General features: G+C 47.4%; 3 protein-coding genes across 5 annotated transcripts; 2 read left to right on the top strand and 1 right to left on the bottom strand.

The window, feature by feature from the left end:
* Positions 1-3,539: 3,539 nt before the first annotated feature.
* elmod3 (ELMO/CED-12 domain containing 3) lies at positions 3,540-11,505 on the bottom strand. Of its 3 annotated transcripts, none has more exons than XM_047048303.1 (14): positions 11,414-11,505; positions 10,436-10,646; positions 9,596-10,320; positions 8,883-8,954; positions 8,632-8,706; positions 8,450-8,519; positions 7,805-7,867; positions 7,537-7,625; positions 7,256-7,379; positions 6,944-7,066; positions 6,635-6,765; positions 6,469-6,545; positions 6,156-6,283; positions 3,540-5,977 (listed from the first exon to the last, which is right to left on the bottom strand). In XM_047048303.1, the coding sequence occupies exons 3-14, from the start codon at positions 9,632-9,634 to the stop codon at positions 5,745-5,747; spliced, it is 1,224 nt and encodes a 407-aa protein (XP_046904259.1). In that variant the 5' UTR covers positions 9,635-10,320; positions 10,436-10,646; positions 11,414-11,505; the 3' UTR covers positions 3,540-5,744. The 3 variants fall into 3 exon arrangements, with proteins under 3 accessions (XP_046904259.1, XP_046904260.1, XP_046904258.1); XM_047048304.1 differs by adding an exon at positions 9,319-9,372 and having other exon boundaries at positions 9,596-10,646; XM_047048302.1 differs by having other exon boundaries at positions 9,596-10,646.
* Positions 11,506-12,428: 923 nt separating this feature from the next.
* Positions 12,429-15,163, top strand: zgc:113436 (uncharacterized protein LOC503528 homolog). The gene is made up of 8 exons (XM_047048301.1): positions 12,429-12,808; positions 12,917-13,110; positions 13,237-13,348; positions 13,436-13,574; positions 13,710-13,764; positions 13,846-14,103; positions 14,201-14,314; positions 14,401-15,163. Exons 1-8 carry the CDS (start codon positions 12,640-12,642, stop codon positions 14,653-14,655), a joined length of 1,296 nt encoding a protein of 431 aa, XP_046904257.1. The 5' UTR covers positions 12,429-12,639; the 3' UTR covers positions 14,656-15,163.
* A 184-nt stretch (positions 15,164-15,347) lies between these two features.
* abcb9 (ATP-binding cassette, sub-family B (MDR/TAP), member 9) lies at positions 15,348-20,504 on the top strand. The gene is made up of 11 exons (XM_047048278.1): positions 15,348-16,321; positions 16,540-16,654; positions 16,769-16,899; positions 16,988-17,193; positions 17,347-17,544; positions 17,735-17,863; positions 18,017-18,205; positions 18,424-18,597; positions 18,813-18,972; positions 19,316-19,452; positions 19,624-20,504. The coding sequence occupies exons 1-11, from the start codon at positions 15,649-15,651 to the stop codon at positions 19,936-19,938; spliced, it is 2,427 nt and encodes an 808-aa protein (XP_046904234.1). The 5' UTR covers positions 15,348-15,648; the 3' UTR covers positions 19,939-20,504.
* Positions 20,505-20,617: the final 113 nt, after the last annotated feature.

Below are 20,617 nucleotides of genomic sequence, written 5' to 3' on the forward strand. Positions count from 1 at the left end.
TAACATCTGCTTTCATAAAAGCAGGCTGGCGATGTGAGTAGTAAAGCCACTCACCCCAAACCGCGTGGGCCAAGAAGACCAATACGGACAGACATGGCCGACGATAGACAAACATGCCATGGTGAGTTAGAGCTGAGAGAGGGAGAGGGAGAGGGAGAGCCCTGCTCCTCCGTCGAGGAGGGCTCTCTGTGGGGTCTGGGCTGCAGCCAATGATGACGTTGGAGGATAAGAATGCTGCAGATCACTGCTCCTATTCAGACTGGAGGGAAGGTCAAGCAGAAAGGCCTCATATCTGGCTTGGCTTCAAGCTCGTAGGGGAGTACACTAGACACCCTCCCTCTCTCCTCTCTCCGGAACATCTATCCTTTCGCAACTGCCCTCGTTCGATCCTTTTCCGGGTCTCATTTCAATTCTCGTAGCGTGTCGTAACAATACTATCTAAATGGATTGTTTTGATCTGTTGCTTGATGGATGTGAGCTGTGAGTGGGTTGTGTGCTGGAGGACAGCACGAACCCTGATGGCCTCACTCCAGCTGGCCCACTCCAGCTGGCCCACTCCAGCTGGCCCACGCTGGTCCTTTCTCCACAGAGATCATCTGGGATCACATTGCAGTGACTAAGCATCCCAGAGAGGGGGAGGGAGGGAGAGAGGGAGGGAGGGGGAGAGGGAGGAAGGGAGGGAGGGAGGGAGGGAGGGAGGGAGGGAGGGAGGGAGAGGGAGGGAGGGAGGGAGGGAGAGGGAGGGAGGGAGGGAGAGGGAGGGAGGGAGGGAGGGAGGGAGGGAGGGAGGGAGAGAGGGAGAGAGGGAGGGAGGGAGGGAGGGAGGGAGGGAGGGAGGGAGGGAGGGAGAGGGAGGGAGGGAGGGAGGGAGAGGGAGGGAGAGGGAGAGGGAGAGGGAGAGGGAGAGGGAGAGGGAGAGGGAGAGGGAGAGGGAGAGGGAGAGGGAGAGGGAGAGGGAGAGAATCACCAGACTCGCATACTGATCAGACAGGAACAGTTGTAACTGTTGCATGGTTCATACAGAACGGGTACAGTACAGCTTCATAATATATCTGTTTCTACGTCACAAACCAGAGCTGAGCAGTGAAGAGTTGGAGAGAAGGAGAGGTGGAACAGTGGAGAGGTGGAGCAGAGGAGAAGAGTTGGAGAGAAGGAGTGGTGGAACAGTGGAGAGGTGGAGCAGAGGAGAAGAGTTGGAGAGAAGGAGTGGTGGAACAGTGGAGAGGTGGAGCAGAGGAGAAGAGTTGGAGAGAAGGAGTGGTGGAACAGTAGAGAGGTGGAGCAGAGGAGAAGAGTTGGAGAGGAGTGGTGGAACAGTGGAGAGGTGGAGCGGAGGAGAAGAGTTGGAGAGAAGGAGTGGTGGAACAGTGGAGAGGTGGAGCAGAGGAGAAGAGTTGGAGAGAAGGAGTGGTGGAACAGTGGAGAGGTGGAGCAGAGGAGAAGAGTTGGAGAGAAGGAGTGGTGGAACAGTGGAGAGGTGGAGCAGAGGAGAAGTGAAAATAAGGAGAGGTGGATTAGTGGAGGCAGGAAACAATGACATAACGGAGAGAGAGAAGAGAGGGAGGGTTGGTGGGAGAGAGGGACACAGAAAGAGAGAAGGACAGAGAGCAAAGGAGGAGAGAGAGAGAGGCTGTATTCCTGAAGGCTCACAAGGTACAAATGGGAACCAAATTGGGAGAAGAAAAAAAAAAGTTTTTCCGACTCCGCTTGTCTCACCCTCTCTCTCTCTCTCTCTCTCACCCGCTCTCTTTCTCTCTCTCTCGCTCTCTCACCCTCTCTCTCTCTCTCTTTTACAGGGTTGAGCCCACTCAGCCATTTGACACAAATGCTGAAATGTGTCGGGTGTCTGTAGCTTTAACAGCAAATCTTAATCGTGTCCTGATGCAATGCGTGATGCGATGTCTGTAACCTGCCCCCAGCTCAACGCCTGCGCTCAGGGCACAGCCTGTGGGAAGGAGATAAAGGGACTCTGAGGCCTGTCTCATAAACACAAGGTTCATCACCAGGTTCATGATACAAATGACACGTGTCTGATTGTGCGGAGCCTCTCCCCTTGCCCTCCGCCCCGACTCGGCAGGACTGAGCTGGCCCAGTCATCTGGCTGTGTAGGACTGGTGCCACAAACCTTATCAAGCCCAGATGGAGAACTGGGCAGAACCAGGGCTCACAATCTCCAGGTTCCAGAAAGACCTTCTCTCAGCCAAGAAGCTTGCTGCTAGCAGTCCACGCAGTTAACCAAATACGTATTCATCCATCCTTATGCGTCTTCAAAGGGCCAGGAGCTGATGTCATGCCGGGGGAGAAGAGGCTGCTTTTCTACTTCACGGCTCCTCCAACCTGGCTGTAGACACTGTGGTCAGTACTGGTGTAAAGTACAGGAGAAATGGCGACCTCTTGTGGACAGAATGCAGAACTGCATTATGCTTATGCCACATGGAGACCCAGGCTACTGTAGGACAACTTCATCAAGCTGAACTCAAAAAAGCGCTAACATGCCACTCAAACAACGAAGACACAACACAAGATCAAACATTTTAAATGGCATTTATTTTATGTTTCTCCATACAATACATGAATGTACAACTGCACATATATTCTGAAATAACTCTTTTATAAAATAGGGCTTCTACAATCAAGGTACAGTCATAAATGCTCTGTGAGACTGGGGACAACCAGGGTACTGGCAAAACACCAGAACATGAGGGTTGGAGAGAGAGAGAGAGATAGATGGAGAGAGAGAAAGAGAGATATGGAGAGCAAGAGAGAGGAGATAGATGGAGAGAAAGAGAAGAGAGATGGATGGAGAGAGAGAGCGAAGAAATAGATGGAGAGAAAAAGAGAGATAAATGGAGAGAAAGAGAAGAGAGATAGATGGAGAGAAAGAGAAGAGAGATGGATGGAGAGAGAGAGCGAAGAAATAGATGGAGAGAAAAAGAGAGATAAATGGAGAGAAAGAGAAGAGAGATAGATGCAGAGAGAGAGAAAGAAAATAGACAAATGGTTATTGAGAAAGCAGAGTTGACCCAGTCGCTTGTTGGAGCGACCAGCATTCTGCATTGACCCGTTTTCCATTGGCTCTGTGTCCCTGGCAGAGGAGAATCTAACTGATGTTAGTGTGGTACTGTGCTGAGCTGAACTAACGATAGCTATATGGTCTCACTGGTAAAATCACCCTAAGATCTGACCTCTGGAAATGAGACAGTAATTCAGAAGGTGTCAAGACAGCAAACATATCAAAAAGCTTATAGATTCATATTAATTTCCTATCGGTTTGCAACACAGTATATTCTTTGAAAAGATCTGTATGATTAGCGATACACTGTCCGTGCTTGTAAAGTCTAAGATGTTTCCGAGTAATATTCCTGATGACGAACACACAAACGCATACAGCAAAGATAAACTAGCATCATCAAAGCCACAAGAAAACCAGCTTATCATCGTTTAACACGTGTCCAGAGTTACAGATTGTTCAGACGTAATGACCCTGCAGCCCAGGTTCATCTGGACGTGAGGCCCAATATATAGGATTGTTGTGTGTGTTTATATAGCTATAACGTATGTACCGTCCTGTGTGTTAGTTAGCTATAAGATAGTGCATCAGGTGTCGAATATACGCTACGTCAGACCTGTGGTAGAGGGGTGTTTGTCAGAGGGCCAGAACGAGACTGCTCTCTGGGGGGGAAGGGGGGAGGATGGGGGGGGGGGGGGGGGGGGGGGGGGCGTGAAAGGGAGGATAGAGAGAAGGTTTGTCTCTAGTCTTGAGGTAAGCCATGTGTTTCAGTATTAATGCCCTACTGACAATCATAGTTACAATCATCATATACTCCATGTACAAACGTACTGTGGGGAATGAGATCCCCCGCACACACTGTCCTTAAACTAGTACCCACAAACGGTGTCCTAGGACTAGTACACATACACCCACCATCCTGTTTACACACACACACACACACACACACACACACACTGTCCTGGGACTAGAACTTCTGCTAGGACAGATGAAAACCTGACGTATGTGAAGTCAATCCACGGGGCTAAAGCAGTGGCATGAACAATGTCAGGGGTCAGGGCGATGGCATCAAAGTCTTGTGATCGAACGCAGAGAAGACAAGGAGAGTTCTACAGCTGAGAATGGTTGTTTCCGATTGGTTAAAAACAAAGAAAAAGCACAACACTCTTTCCCTAGCAACAGTCATACACCATCAACATTCTATTAAGAGTGCAAATTCTGCTATTCATCTGAAACACTAGCGAACACTTGGCAAAATAACAAGAACTTAAGAGAAGTGGGTGTACGTTTATAGATAGAGAAGACAGACACGTTAAACCAATGTTGGTGTGAGTACGAATTTACAATGTTCAATGTCTATAGAAGATATAACTGTATATCTACAACGTGTTTGAGGAGCCTAAACAGAGAGGTTATATTCTGTAGGCAAACTGGACTTCAGGAAACAACAGACACCGTGGGCACCAACAAGAGTAACAATCTAGTGTGTGACATCATTAGAAGGGACCGAGTCGACCAATCAGAGACTCCCCCCACATGCTCAGCCTCTACTGACCAATCAGATAGGCAGCCTTTACTGACCAGTCACATGGTCAGCCGCTATTTACCAATCATTAAGCCAGTCTTGTATAACCGATCAGGAGCCGGAACTAGGATGCACAGATGTGGAACACACACACACACACAGTACCAGTACACACGTGATTGCCGTTTTCTTGAACTGAACAAACTAGATTCACATGCTCTTTAAGTGGAGGAATGTTAAGAAACCTGTTGGCTGTAGTCTGACACTGGCCAGTCGTACAGGTCACAGAAGGGCGAGGTGGGGATTTGAACCACAAACCTTCTCCAACAGGGAACCACAAAGGTACCACTGGACCAAAGAATAGGCCTCTCAGATCCAGTGACCATATTTGAGTTTTTCACGTACGTGTTGTATCAAACAACCGCTGCTACATACGTTTATAAAGTCTATACGTTATATAAAGTCTCTTATATGTATAATCAGCCTCCAACTCTGACTCAGAGGCTTTTTATTTTCCCTGTAACAGTTCCATAGCAGAATAATAGCCTTCTCACTTAATCTCTAAGTGCATTTATTCATATAATATAATTCAATACATATTTATCAATAGTTTGTCTTTTTTTGTTATTCCAAAATATATCCCCCCCATGAAGACAGGGAGCTCTGGAGCTAGTCTAACAGACCTCTCAACCTTCGGACTACAACTCCCATCAGCCTTTGGGGCGACCTGCTACACACAGACACACATACACATCCACACATACAGAAAGATTAGACTGTGTCTACAGCTCCTACAGGGTGTCTGTGTTGGGGTCGGGTTTGGGTGAATAGACACAGTGACACACACTAACGTACTGGCTTGCTGGCCGATGGCCTAACATTCTGACACGCACTGTGGCCATCTAGAGGGAAGCAGATCTGGCAGCGACACACCTGGCTTCAATACCCTGAACGGACCAGGTAAGACAGAACAAGTCAGGCAAGGACTGAACAAGGTAGTTTAGGGCAGGGTAGGATTGGGTAGGGTAGAGCTGTGTAGGGACAAGTCGTAGTCCCTCGTTATTGACATCATATTTCTGACATCGTTTATCATCATATATGAGAGAGGCTGGGGAGAGGGGGAAGTGTCTCACACACACCGTCTACACACACACACACACACATACACACTGTCCACACACACACACTTTCTCTCGTTCTCTCTGTAGCTTATATGAGCCGGGCCTCCCCCTCCATGTCAGGTGGCAGGTCACACACTCCGGTGAAGTGCATCTCCTTCCCCCGTGTGCTGGAGCCCTGCTCCTCCAGGCAGGGAGAGCGCTGCGGGCCCTGGGGGTCAGGGGAGGGGCCCCGGGGAGCCCTGGCCGACCGCCTCTCCTTCAGGAAGAGCTCCAGGCGGCGCAGCATCTGCTTGGGGTTCTTTTTGGCGAACATTTCCACTTCTGCAGGAGGGGGAGAGGGAGGGAGGGAGAAGGTGAAGGAGAAGGATAGGAGGGATATAAGATCAGGTAAAACACAGAACCTCAGGGTCAGAAGGGAGGCTAGCGGTCAGAGTGGTGGTGGAGGACACACGGATGTGGTGGCCGGGCCACCTGAGGAGAGCTCACGAGAGCGGGTTACCTTTGAGCACGAAGCCCGAGTCTGAGATGGTCTTCTGCTGGCTCTTCCACAGCTGGTGAAGGTGCAGGAAGGTAGCCACGTAGAACTCATTCAGAACCCCCACCACCTGCTGCCGACGGTTACACTCCCTGAGAGAGGGAGGGAGAGAGGGTGTGAGAGAGAGAGACAGACACAGAGAGTGAGAGAGAGAGACAGACACAGACAGAGATAGACAGAGAGACAGAAAGAGAGAGATCAAGGTGGTAGCAGTGAGAGCAGTAGAAAGGCCCTGGGGTTTGGAAGGGGACCGGGCCTGTGGGACGGTCTTACTCACTTGGACAGCGCCTCTTCTCTGAGCGCGTGCAGAGCGATGCGCGTCATGTTGATGGACATCACGCTGAACGGAAAGTTCTAGAACAGCAGACAACAATGGGTGGGTGTCTCTGTGTGCGTGTTTGTGTGTGTAGTACCTGTGTGTGTGTGTGTGTGTGTGTGTGTACCTGCGTAGGGTGCTGGGAGAGTTTGTAGATGTCCCTGGCTAGAGGGAGTGTCTCAGGGTCCATCACCAGGTTGAGGGTGTGCATCAGTCCCAGGAAGCCTGTACCACGCAGGTCAGTGGCTGGGTCTGTACCTGTACAGGCACAGGCACACACACACACACATGATGAGCGTGTAACAAAGTACTTGGGGAACACACACTCTTTCCACCGTGCAGCAAATTAGCAGTCTGAGATGTGAATCTGTCACAGGGGTCCAGAGGGGCTTGGCCCCGATTGGCTGCGGTCCCCCCCAGAAGGGTGTGGCCTCACCCTGGAAGCCGATGGTCTCCCAGTGAGTTCCATAGCGAGGGCAGTCCAGCCTGCTGCCGGTCAGACGCTTGTACACCGTCTGCAGCACACGCATGTGCACTGGCTGGCTGTTGTCAAGGGAACCTGAGAATGGGAGGACATCGTTCTGACAGGGTTCTGGTGGTCAGGTTCTACAACGCCACATCATCAAGTGACCATATCTCAGCTGTAATGTTAGTGTTATATAAAAATGGTGCTCTTAAACAACTGATTGACTTGTGTGCCACACAATGATACAAAAGTAATAGCGATACACTGCAAACACACACTTACATTGTGCGATGGCAAAGACCAGGTCCCTCTCCTCCAGCAGTTCTCGGTGAATTCGCGGCGGGCCAAACAGGAAGTGTGTGAGGGCGGCTAGCCCCGACCTGCGCACGGTGGGCTGGATGTTCTTCTACGGAGGGGGACAGGAGGACAAACTACATCAGTCATGTGGAAACAGTCTTCTATTGAGGGAGAGAGCAGACAGGAGACTGATGCATAGCACACACACACACACATACACACACACGCGCGTACACACAAACGTACACACACGTACACACACTCACCAGCAGCTCTCCCAGGTCTGCGGTCTGGAAGTGTTGCAGGGCCTCGTTGAAGGAGATGAGAGGGGTGGGACAGGACTCCTCACTGAGCGCTGAAAACACACTACAGCTGACACACACCACCAAGCAGCCTGGATGCACTCTCGCTGGGGTGATCCAACCCAAGTACAGTACTCCTACCCCACTAACACAGCAGTTAAGGCCCAGTCTAACAGTCACAGTACAGACACAGAACACTGAGCCAATAGGGAGCCGGGGAATTGTCTGTCACCTGGTTGGATGTTCTCAAGAGCCTCCCACTCATCCCTCGCCTGCTCCAGCTCTGTGTTCTCCTCTGCAAACACACACACACACACACAGCTTGGTAAGGAACACACACATAGATACACACTCACACAGGTAGGTAAGGAACACACACACACACCTCTCACCTTCACTGACACACAGAGGTGTGGAGCAAGCATTCAGCCAAGTGGCCTCGTCTCCGACAAGCACCCAGCTCATCCTCAGCCTGAGCAGAGGTGTGTCATCTGACACATGTGCCACCGAGCACCACACACACCCACCAACCATTCCCCATCCACACACACGTCACTGTTTCACGACACACACATCACCATTACCAAGCGCCGCTCCCACTGGTGCACTCCTGCCCTTTCGATGTCTCTCGCTCTCTCTACCCCTAGAGCCCTTTCCGCCTCCCTCCTCTTCATCCCCAGAGTTCTCCCAACCTTCATACTGAACCTCCCTCCATCATCCATGGTCCCAGCCCACCTTCCTCCCCCCCCCCCCCCCTAGCCACAGAGGGCCCCACCTTTAGGAGCTGCCTGACTGGTAACTAGGAGACGCTGGGGCTCTCCTTGGGGAGGAGGAGCCAGAAGAGCGTGACACAGAAAGGTGTGTGTGTGTGTCTCACCCTCAGTCTCGAGCTGCTCCCCTCCAGCAGCCAGTGTCTGTAGAAGACCATTCTGCTTCAAAGCTGAAATCTACAGGGGTCGATGTGCAGACAGCATGTTAACAAGTAAGACGTCGCTAATAAAAGGTTGACTGGCAGCTTAAGGCAGAGCCACTGCAAAACTAGTAAGTCCAGGTACTCACAGGTAGCAGGGTTAGCTGGGAGTTTCCATTGGTGTGGTCTTTGACACTGTGACCCGGCGTCTGCCCATTCATGACCTGAGAGAAAACACCCAGTTACACGCGCCCACTTCCACGCACTCTGGGAAAGCCCCAGACGTGACACGGCAGAGATATGGACAAACCGTCGACAGACCTCGCCGCTTGAGTGATGTGCAGGCACAGATGTGTGAGGGAGGTAATACTAACTGACTGTTAGCCGACTGTACACTCACAGGTTTGAGGTGGGAGTGGCCATTGGAGAATTCCTCTGTCGGTTTACATTCGTGGGACAAACCATTCAGACCCTGGGGGGGGGGGAGGAGGAGGAGGGGGGGGGGGGGTTAGAACAGACAAGGTATTGGCTATATGAAGTCATTCTTGGCAGTTTATATTAAGAGTCAAGAACTTGGCACGAGCCAGGTAAGGTCTAAGTTTCCTTCTTTTCCCTCTGTTCCCTTCATAGTATCCTTCAGCTCCAGGGTGTCTGATCTGACAATAGCTGATGGGACATGGCAGTTTCCCCATGTATGAATAATAACGGAAATTGGCTACATACTGTCCCCCCCTCTAGTAGGGGAAGAAGAGGAGTTAGCAAGGACAGGATAACGTGGCTGTGCTCTGGAATGAGACCCAGCCCAAGCATGGATTAGGGAGTTACCCTCGTCTCACCTGGCAGTATGGACAAGGTTACAACGTTCCAAGCTTGCCAAACAGAGATTATCGCTAGGCAGAGAAGAGGAATTGTTTATTTAGAAGTACAAAGGTATACAGGTGTGGCAGAGGAAGTACAGCATTTCTCCTTTCTATAAGTTTCCCCCTGCAGGCTACCTACATTAGCAAACATGATCGCCATGTGCACTCCCCCGACATCAAACACACTGGGGGCTTGGGCTGTGCCCAGTCCTTGGACCCCAAATAAGAGAACTGTGTTCTTAAAACCACCTACCTCTGCGTACACCGCGACTAAACCAACGTCTCCTTCCATTGCATAAGTTTTGGCGTGTGTGTGAAGAAGTGTGTGTTCGTGATCCGGGTTGCGCCTTCTTACAGTCCTCTGGTTTCGTGGGCTGAGAGCGAGGCGGTCAGAGTGGTCGTAGCTTGGTCCCCCATGGCGTTTGGTCCGACGCTCTGTCGTGCTCTGTCCAAACACTGTTTCTTCAAATAGTCTGTAGAAGCTTCTGTCTCACACTCTTTATCTCTCACACATACACACACAAGCATGCAGTGGGTCCCGTCCAACGGATTGATTTCACTGAACGGAGCTACTTCATCTCAGGCTAGCATGTGTTCCTCGGGAACAACCTGGTTTTGTTTCCTCTTCTTTTAGCGGAAAACAGTTTGTGGTAAAACCTCAGAGTCTCTTCAGCTGTCTCTAACTCTACACAGCGACCCCGCAGCCAGGTGACTGTTCTAGTATTGTGTGGAAGAGGGTGTTGTGTCAAAAGCTGCACCCCCCCGGACAACTGATTGTCTAAAACGTCTTGGTCTCTGTCCCTGACCACTGATTGGAGGACGCCAGTGGGCCTCTCTCTACTTCCTTGCCTCTGTGGATCTCCCCGGCAAGTGAGTCTCCTCCCCCATCAGAGAGAGTCCAGGACTGGGTATGGGCACTGCTGGGCTGGGATGGCCTCTGCCTGACCTGGACACTTCATTGCTTTGGCACTTGGGAACCTGAGGGCCACCTTGGTATCAGCACAGTAGCATAGCTACATCCACTCCACACCACAGTCACTTGTGCTCTTTGATGGTGAGAAACCAGCTGTTGGCTCATGTGAAAGTTACTGACCTCTGTCTTTAAAACAGGCGGGATCTTATGTCCCTAAGACTCGGTCTTCAGGGGTGGACATCAATGTTGGTGCCTGATGTCCAAAGGCTATAGGGTTGTTTGTGACCAGTGATGACAACGGGAGGTGAAACTCTTCTCCTGACAGGATGCTACCAGTAGGGGGTGGTCATACCATGTGCCAGCCAAACTGGTCGTTATGAACAACTGCAATCTGGGGCAGAATAGTTTGGAGATAAGGATAACAGCTTTCGTAAATATCACAATCGTAAAATGTCACATGTATTAATGCACATAGACATTTAATCAACGGTCTAATTGCATGTCTAATATTGAGGTGATCGAACTAATCCCCCCCAAAATTTAGGTGATAATATGCCTTAAGCAAAGCTGATAACTGCTACAGTTTTATGATAATAAGCGCAAGAAAACTATCATCGACAGTACAAAGACAAAAATAATTAGTGGGCTACTTCTGCACTTTTGCTGGTGCTCACATCTCCAGATGGCAGTTACAGTTACTACGAGCAAGTTAGCCACTAGCTTAATAATATTCTAGCTAGAAAGCCTCTAGCGAGCGATAGTTAGATTGGTTTGATCGTCGCCGGATCATTTACTGTAAAGCTAGAGCTAGCTAGCTAGCACTAACTCTGTGCTTCAAATCTATGTGCACATTCTTTTAGCGCGGTATATATTTAGATTCAAAGACGACTTGTATAACTATAAACGATCAGCTGCATCTTTTTCAAACTGATTTTTTTTCATTATCTCCTAGCTAGCTAGCTAAATCTCAGTGTAACGATAGCTATCCAGCTACCTACAATCTGGGATGCAGGCTCAATCTGTTCCACAAAGAGAATTACTGAAACATGCGTGCGAACATAAACGAGATGCATAGCTATAAGCATCGTTCATGTACATCCAACTGCAACTCAATATCTACAGCGAGATCTAAACAATGTTAAATATGATCAATTTTACCTTAATTTCTCTCCCTCCAATCTCAGTTTGACAGCTTCCCTTCCCCCTGTCCACAGTTAATTGCAAGTGCATCTTGGGAATTGTGGTTCCTGCCAAGCGGTTGGTTTTTCAATTACGTCATTATTTTAACATCCACAATAAACTCAACAAAGAACAGCCAAAACATATCTGAATCGTGAGTCGAATGTTTATTTTTTATTTTTGTATTATTATCTTACCAAACAAGCTACCGGAGAACAATATTTTAGATAAACTGTCCCTGTAAGACAGCCAGTGTGGCCAATATGCTGTGGCATATGTGCTGAATGTATGAAACATCAGTCCTCAGGCCAAATCTACCCAGACAGGCCGGGCCACCTAAGTAAACCTTTTACATCATTGTAAAGTCTGGGTGGTCTGGTGCTTTTCTTGTCGTCTCCATTCTCAGGCTATGGCTTCTAACACAGAAAAACGGAGAAGAGTTCAAATGCGGACATCTGAGTTGTCAGAGAATGTTAAGACTGGCGTATCAATTGCACCAATACAGCCTTTAGACTTGTCATGTATATAGGACCATCCGCTTTGTCCTGGAACTGGACTGTGACTTATATTTGCATTATACATTTGCCATTTATAAATATTCTGAAATTTGAAAAGATATCCGAATTGTATTCCGGTCCTCTTAAAATATAGCTGTTCTGTTTTTTGAGAAAAGCAAAAATATTTTGGGGGGCTAAAAACAAGGACCGCAGACCGAAAGTGTTAAAAAACGGAAATGCTGGGAGGACGTCTGTCGACGCCAGTTTCATGCCCCCGGAAATTGATTTCCTTGTTGTGATTCACTGTATTAAATGTCCGGCTTTTTCATTGTGATTGTCACAATTATTTCTCTTTGAGGTACACGTGGGAAACAAACAAAGCAATACGAAAATATAAAAGATTAAAATATATATTCCTCAACAATAAAAAAGTATACATGTTATAATGAAGAGATAATTTGGTTTAGAAATAGGTCAAGGAGGAACCGAAATATAAACTTGTGTTTCTATGTCCGTTGGTGTTTATCCTCCATCGTTCGAGAAGCTCAAACGTTACAAATCTTCTGGCTAGATATATCCATTCCTTATTCTACGATTCTTATTTAGGCAGTCCTCAAAACTGATGCCTGCATTTAAGGCGTTTTCACTTGAACTGGGAAGTGTTCACTGGGTATTTGTACTACGTTTGAGGCTTTTTCTTTTGCACAAATGTTGAGTGTGGAGTCCTTACAAGTAGCCGAGGAGGAGGTGGTTGAGTCGAGCTCCAACCGTTTGGGGGATATCTACACCTTTGTGGCTGAAGGTTGCTATCCCCAGACCATGAACCCCATACGAAAGAAGAATCTCAAAAGATATGCTCAGAAATTTATCATTGATGGTGAGTCAGTGGAAACACCAGTAGTAGTCAAATGAGTGATTTTATGAGTTCAGCTTTAGATTACAAAGCTATATTGTACCTAACACAGTCTATTATTGGTTACTCCAGAGGGCCGACTATACTATGTGGGACCTAAGAAAGAGGAAAAACGTGAGGTGGTCATAGAAGCCGAACAAAAGAGGCAAATATTCCTAGATTGTCACTTCAATGACATAGGTCATCACCTGGGTCAAAAGAAGACTGTCCACAGGATTCAAAGCAAATACTATTGGCTAGGAATAGTGAAGGATGTGGTGGACTGGGTAAGTAGCTTGTGAATCTGTTGGAGTACAATCTGAGGAATACAGTCTTTACATATGCCATCAGTTGTTTGAGAGCATATTCATAACTGATCGCTCTAGTTTAATTATTGTGTTCTGTCATTGCAGATCAAAGAATGTGAAACTTGTCAACACACAGAAAAGAGCAAAAACATGACCAGGACTCTCCGGCCAATCAAAGTGGATGCTCCTTGGGATATTGTAGGGATTGACATCCATGGTAAGTCCTAAGTCTAAATTTCTACCTCAATAAAGTGTGAGGTGATTGTTGAAGCCTCTAACCTCCTATGTATGCTATTTTAACTAGGGCCCTTCCAGGTCACCAAGCAAGGAAACACTTATGTGGTCATAATCACCGATTACTTCAGCAAATGGGTGGAGGCCTTCCCCATTCACAAGCGAGACACCTCCTCAGTTGCAAGATGCATCTCAACATCGATATACAGGTAATGGACGTCTCACTGAAAACTATGAATTATACAGGGCTTCACAGACTAACAGAAAGGACAACAATTTAGCATGTAACTCAGCATGTACTTGAATATCGTTTTTTTATTTTCTATCTCATTGTTTTTATTTAGGTTTGGGGCAGCTAAAACAATACTCTGCACCCAGAACCCCGATTTCTGCGAAGCGGTGAGTTGTCTTCTATGCTCTGTTTAATCTTTCCTTAACCGAGGAGAGTAGGTGTCACTCTAATTGTTTGACTGCCAACAGGTGACAAAGCAGCTGAGTGATCGGTGGAGTATAGTCCAAAAGGTGTGTTCTGTAGAACCACCCCAGCCTAACCCTCTACACGACCACTCGAGCGATCAGCTAAAGGAGGCCATCGCACACATGGTGGCAGAGAAGCAGTCCGAATGGGACGATTTCCTGGACCCAGTCCTGTTATTTTTCAGAACCTCCACCAACCACACAACTAAATTCACACCCTACTCTTTAATGTTCAATAGGAAAGCTAGTTTACCCTATGAGGTACAACCTGTTCATATTTCTCTCCTCTCAACATTCAATTCCTTCAGTTTTATTAAATTCTGGGCCATTTGCAATTATTCTTTTTTGTTTTTTTTAGACTAAACTTAGCCTTCTCACTTATGGCCAAGCACATGATATGTGCTCATTGAAGGAAGAAGCCACTTCCTACATGACAGCAATGGAAGATCAACAAAACTCTGTGAAACAGCTGGTGAGTCTCAAACTTTGAGTGGCAGTTTGAGCTTGTTCAACTTGTACTGCCTTTTCACCCGTTGGCTTGTGTGTATCTGTTTTCAGGTTCTAGCTAACATGAATGCAGCCTATAAACAAGAGAAAAAGAACAACAAACGCAGAACTCGGAATGTGACCTCAATCACCTTCAAAGTCGAAGACCCAATGTTTGGTTCAGGGGAGTCTCCATCTCCCAAAAAACTGAAAGAAAGCATTTATTTATCATTCCCTGTGGAGACCGTCCTTTCTACTGAACAATGTAGCTCTGATGACAAGAAGTGTGACTTGGAATATCCCCTGCCAGGGTCTAATGTGCATTGAATGTTGCTGTACGGTTTCTGCTATGAAGGGGAATATGGGAAGAACCATTCAAAGACTGTTTAATAGAATCTGCTTCAGTGCCAAGGGGAGAAGTCCGGTTAACTGGTGACTAAATCAGTGAAATTGAACACTAGGGCACAGTTTGATTGGTTGTCCAAATATACTGTTTCCTAGAGAATTTGTGTCCAGCTATCGTTTTTTTATGAAACAGATACGAGCAGGCCTGTATTTTGTGTGAGTAATCTTGTACTTTACTAAATCATCTTTGTGGTTATGAATATACTACCCCATGATTTTGGTGGGTATGAACCATGCGCTCTAGCCTTTTTGCTAAAACGTGAGCATGTACTCGCACATTTATAACATACTTTTTTTAAGATTGAAAATTGTTGACAAATGTTATGCTGCTATAAGTGTGAAGTTTTTTTTTACATGTTTTCTTGTGAAAACTGTAATATTGTAAAATAAAATGTATATTATGGTGTCAATTAATACATTGATAACCTGATGGTGAGTTTATTAGTACGGTCCGTTCAAAAGAGTGACCAATATAGATATATATATATCTATCTATGGTGACCAATCTATGGAATATACATTTTTGTGTAAACCGCAACTTGCATGATGTTCGTGAACAGACCCCAGTTTTAATTCGGCTTGTGGGAGGGGCTTGGCCAACGCTTCCTGTCCATGTAGGAAATCCATTGTAATAAATGTAGTTTATACAACCTGTACAGTACGGCCAGGTAGAAATCAGTCAAACTAACCAAATCCGGTACTAATGTCGTAATGGTACGCACGCTAGCTATTGACGAAAGAATGGTAAGGTGACCGCACAGGACAGATTTAAAGGAGCCACTGCGTAGGTTAAATGAAATGCATTGAAGTAGATCTTTAGGGGGAAATAGTTTACTTTAAATGTAACTACTAAATGTATCTACTCTGCGTTATATACAAAAGCTTCTTGTGAGAATATCCTAATCTCTAAATAAAATGAAGGTAAAAGTAGCAGTGAGCTGTACCTTGCTTTACGTCTTCGCTGACATTCTCATCACCACTGCATTATACGCACATGGACCACACTTGGCAATATTTTCAGAAGATGCCCGGAATTTTGACATTCTCAGCTCAGTCCTAGACTTATGGGGGACTGTGCTGGTCAGAGCCTGTCTTCTCCTAGGAGCTTCGATAGGGGTGCTGTGGAATAGAGAGAATGGGCCTGGGAGGGTGTCCTTCCTGACCACCATGACCATCCTCGTCTGTCTAACCGTCCTTAACTATGCCCTGGCCAAGCTACTGATGCTCACAGAAAAGGGAAGTCTAGCACACGAGCCCTGGTTCCTCTGCCTGTTCTCCTGGACCTGTGTGTCCGCTCTGTTGACTGTGCTGTTCTGGAGTTTGCTGGGGAAGGAGCACAGCGCCGTGGGTGATGGAGGAGGGGGCTGCGAGGAGACGGAGGGGCTGGTGGAGAGGGCTGAGGGGCGGGGGGCAGAGGGGGTGGAAGAGCAGGGCGAAGGGGACGGGGGGAAGACGAAGAGGGGGAGCAAGAAAGAAAGCAAGGACATATCTGACTCGGGAGCCACGCTGGGACGATTGTTGTCGTACTGCAGCAAGGACACTGGGCTGCTCTGTGTAGCCTTCCTTTTTCTTCTCATCTCTGCTGTGTGTAAGTGACCCTCTAGGTAGCTTGTGTCACCTTGTTTCAAGATAATTGTACAGTTGTGACTTCGACCTGATGTGTTGTAAGTTGTTTAAGACTTGATTCCCCTTTGATCTAGTGGTTAATGACCTATGACACATGCGTAATATTCTATGAGTCTTTGTGAAATGTATCTACTTATCTAACTTGTAGTCAAAGGTCAGTGTGTGCTATTTCTCATCTAGGTGAGGCGTTTATACCCTTCTACACTGGACAGGCTATAGATGGCATAGTGGTCCACAAAAGCATGGAATACTTCTCCAAGCCCTTAGGCACCCTGGCAGTGCTGGCATTATGCAGGTAATTGCATGTATTTTGTCCTCACCAAATATCATTCATGATGAAAATCCCATCGGATCATTAGTGTGTTACGGCTTCACACACTTTGATACTTTCCTCTCCTGTTCACCTCAGCTCACTTGCTATGGGAGTACGAGGTGGAGCCTTCACCCTAGTTTTCGCTAGAATAAACCTTCGCCTCCGGAACCTTCTCTTCAGATCGTTGATGCGTCAGGAGATCGGGTTTTTTGATGCCAACCACACAGGTGATGTCACAATGCACCCCCCCCCCCCCATGCCCTCCATTCACACTTTCACACGTCCCACAGTGAGACAGCTGCTCTGTTCCCACAGGCGACATCACTTCCCGCCTGACCTCTGACACAACCCAGGTCAGTGACCTCATCTCCAACAACATCAACGTGTTCCTGAGGAGTGTGGTCAAGGCCGTGGGGTACTTCATCTTCATGTTCGGCATGTCCTGGAAGATGACCCTCGTCACCATCATGGGCTTTCCCTTCATTGCTGTTATCTCCAAGGTCTATGGGGAGTATTACAAGGTAGGACATTCTCAACAGTGATTGGTTGGGTCCGATGCTTGAAAACAGTGTTTGTCGTTTCTTGCAACAATCCAAAGTCGAATTTAGCAGGCCACACTAAAGAGACTTTAATAGGACTTTAATCTTAAGAGTTGACCGTTTTGCGATCCCTAGAGATTGACCAAAGACGTCCAGACTGCTCTGGCTGAAGCGAACAAGGTGGCGGAGGAGACTATTTCTTCCATGAGGACAGTCAGAAGCTTCGCCAGCGAGGAACAAGAGGCGGACTCCTACTACAGCAAGCTGCTCGTCATGTTCCAGCTCAACAAGAAGCAAGCCCTGGCTTACGCTGGCTACATGTGGTCCAGCTGTGTAGGTACCAGGTAGCCGCAGTCTCTTAGAGTAACATGAGGCTTGAAGGATGACTTAATAACAGCACAGAGAATCTCAATCCTGGATGTCTTGTCATTGTTATGCTGTGATCATAGCGACTTGATTTGCTCTGCACTGTCCTTTACGATACTTTGGAGCGCTTTTAATGAATATGTTCCCCTTTGACCAGATCTCAGAACTTGCTCTTCAGTTGGCAATCCTGTACTATGGAGGTCACCTGGTGGTGACAGGTCAGATGACCGGGGGGACCCTGATTTCCTTCGTCATCTATGAGCTGGAACTGGGAGCGTGTCTGGAGGCAAGTCATGCATGTTTATCCAACTGTCACTAGCTTGCTTTCAATTAATGGGATTTTTAAAGTGGAAGACCTAAGCAAAATTATTTACAGCCTAACCAAATGTTGTTTTGGTTGTTTATTGTATTTATTTTGACGTCTGTTGACTTGTTCCAGAGCATAGCGTCGGTGTACACAGGCCTCATGCAGGGAGTGGGAGCAGCAGAGAAAGTGTTTGAGTACCTAGACAGGAAGCCCAAACACCCCCAAGATGGAACGGAGGCCCCTGACATCTGCAAAGGCTTGGTGGTGTTTAAGGACGTCTCGTTTGCCTACCCAACACGCCCTGAGACAGAAATCCTAAAGGTATGCATTATAGATGACCTGGAATGTAATCTGATTCAAAGGCCGTTTGGTCCAAACGAGCACATCTGATATAATTTCACGCTCTAGCTAACACTGTACGCTGTTGCCACAAAAGCAAAGCTAGTATGCATACCGCATTCATACGTCATAAAAGGACTAACATAAGCCGGGGAGACAGGTCAGGAACATGTTATGAAAGTGTTATGTTGTGTATCCAGGGAGTTTCCTTCACTCTGCGGCCCGGGGAGGTGACTGCGTTGGTGGGGCCCTCAGGCAGTGGTAAGAGCTCGTGTGTGGGTCTGCTGGAGGACTTCTACCTCCCCCAGCAAGGCCAGGTTCTGCTGGACGGGAAGCCTGTGCACACCTATCAACACAACCACCTCCACTCACGGGTCAGTGCTCTGAGCAATCCCTTTGTCGTGTAGCAAGTCTTTTTATATTTACATCCCGTCTGGTTAGAGAATCTGTGTCAACACACTCTTACTGTGCAGGTCACTTGTCGTGTTAAGCCTTTATTATTGTCTGTTGGGATTGACGATGCGGATGCGGTTTATCCGTGTTCACCACCAGGGGGCAGACGTGTTCAGTAGTTTTTGTGTTCCTGCAGATTGCACTTGTGGGTCAGGAACCGGTCCTGTTTGCCCGCACTGTTGAGCAGAACATCACCTATGGCCTGACTGGGGTCCCAAAGGAGGCGGTGGTACAAGCAGCAACCAAGGCCAATGCTCATGAGTTTATTACGGGCCTCACAAAAGGCTACGACACAGGTGAATGACCACTGAGCTGCTCTCTGGGCTGTTGGAGCTCAAACACATCATCAACTTCAATTGAAAGATCCCCGACCTATGCATGAGTACTGAGCAGTCTTTATGGAATCACAATCAACTTTAAATAACCTCTCCACTCGGTTTTTGCATAGCTTTGCATAGCTGCTGGGCCTGGTGCATGGTGGCCGGCGGGCCAATTCAGAATTTGATTTCGCCACACTGCTTTCTCTACTTACAACTTCCATCACCAGAGAATAAGGAGCAGCGAGCAGTGTGGTTCGGCGATGGGTCGCCAGGCTATTGTTCTACGTAACGTTTTCGCTGGTTTCCATGGTTCCTGCAGGTGTGGGTGAGAAAGGGACTCAGCTGTCTGGGGGCCAGAAGCAGCGAGTGGCTATTGCACGAGCCCTCATCCGCAGCCCAAACGTCCTCATCCTGGATGAAGCCACCAGTGCCCTGGATGCAGAGAGCGAACACGTTGTAAGTGCGCTCACCAGGTTATGGTTCCCTGTTCCCCCGTTTGTTTGTTTCTAAATCAAGCCGAACCTGTTGAGTGATGAAACCCATTACTCTGTAGTAATAATCCTCCATTGAAATGTAGCTCGTTTTTTTTTACGGTTACCGTGTGGCGCCTGCTCCTCTCTCCCCCAGGTCCAGCAGGCTCTAAACGGCATCATGCGTCAGCACACAGTGTTGGTGATCGCCCATCGCCTCAGCACAGTGGAACGGGCCGACAACATCATAGTGATCGACCGGGGCTGTGTTGTGGAGCAGGGCCCACACAGCCAGCTCATGGCCAGTAAGGGCCTCTTCTACAAACTGGTCCAGAGGCAGGTCCTGGGCATTGAGACGGGGGCGGAGCCCCTAAACCCCCCAGTGGTTCCCCCCAACAAGTCAGAGAGTGGTGGTCAGCTAAGTAGACAAACAAGCGACACCAGCGAATCAGAATGTCACACGCGCTACTGAGAGTTACTTAGAGGGAAAACCTCACATGGACTGATTAATTAGGGGCATGGAATACACTAAGCAGTGTTCTTCCTCCACTGGACAGTATGTTCACCGTAATAGTGAAAAACAGGATTTTAGATATGCACTTTACACTCATATATAATCACTTTACATCCAGTCCAAACTGATTGCTGAAAGACCAACAAAGCATGAGGGAGTTTGATGACAATATAACACTTTACAGAAAGGTCCTACTGCATATATATAAAATGATATATAAATACAAAATGATATATAAATACAGTATACATAGGCTACACTTCAAACGCACATCTCATAAGACTCCTCTGTATGTTGTAGTAACAAGGTAGGAACAAGCTACAAAATGTGCCTTTGCTTGAGATTCATATACTTGATTTCATGACTGTATTTATTTTATGCAAGAACGTTTCTAAAAGTGCAATAATAGTATCTTATAATTGAACTCTTACGGGCATATACATATTTGTAATAGAGGAATGTATGACACTATACCATACACCATTATTTATTGTGCAGTGTACTTATTTTTGTGGTGCTCTTTTCATGGGATTAATTAAATAATATGGATGTTGTCTAATATTGTTTCACGTTTTCAATAGTTAGCGATAGTATGATGTCATGAATAGGGGCCTATCCACCTCGTTGACTGGACAAC

The sequence above is a fragment of the Hypomesus transpacificus genome, chromosome 24 (assembly GCF_021917145.1).
Source record: "Hypomesus transpacificus isolate Combined female chromosome 24, fHypTra1, whole genome shotgun sequence".
Classification (NCBI taxonomy): domain Eukaryota; kingdom Metazoa; phylum Chordata; class Actinopteri; order Osmeriformes; family Osmeridae; genus Hypomesus; species Hypomesus transpacificus.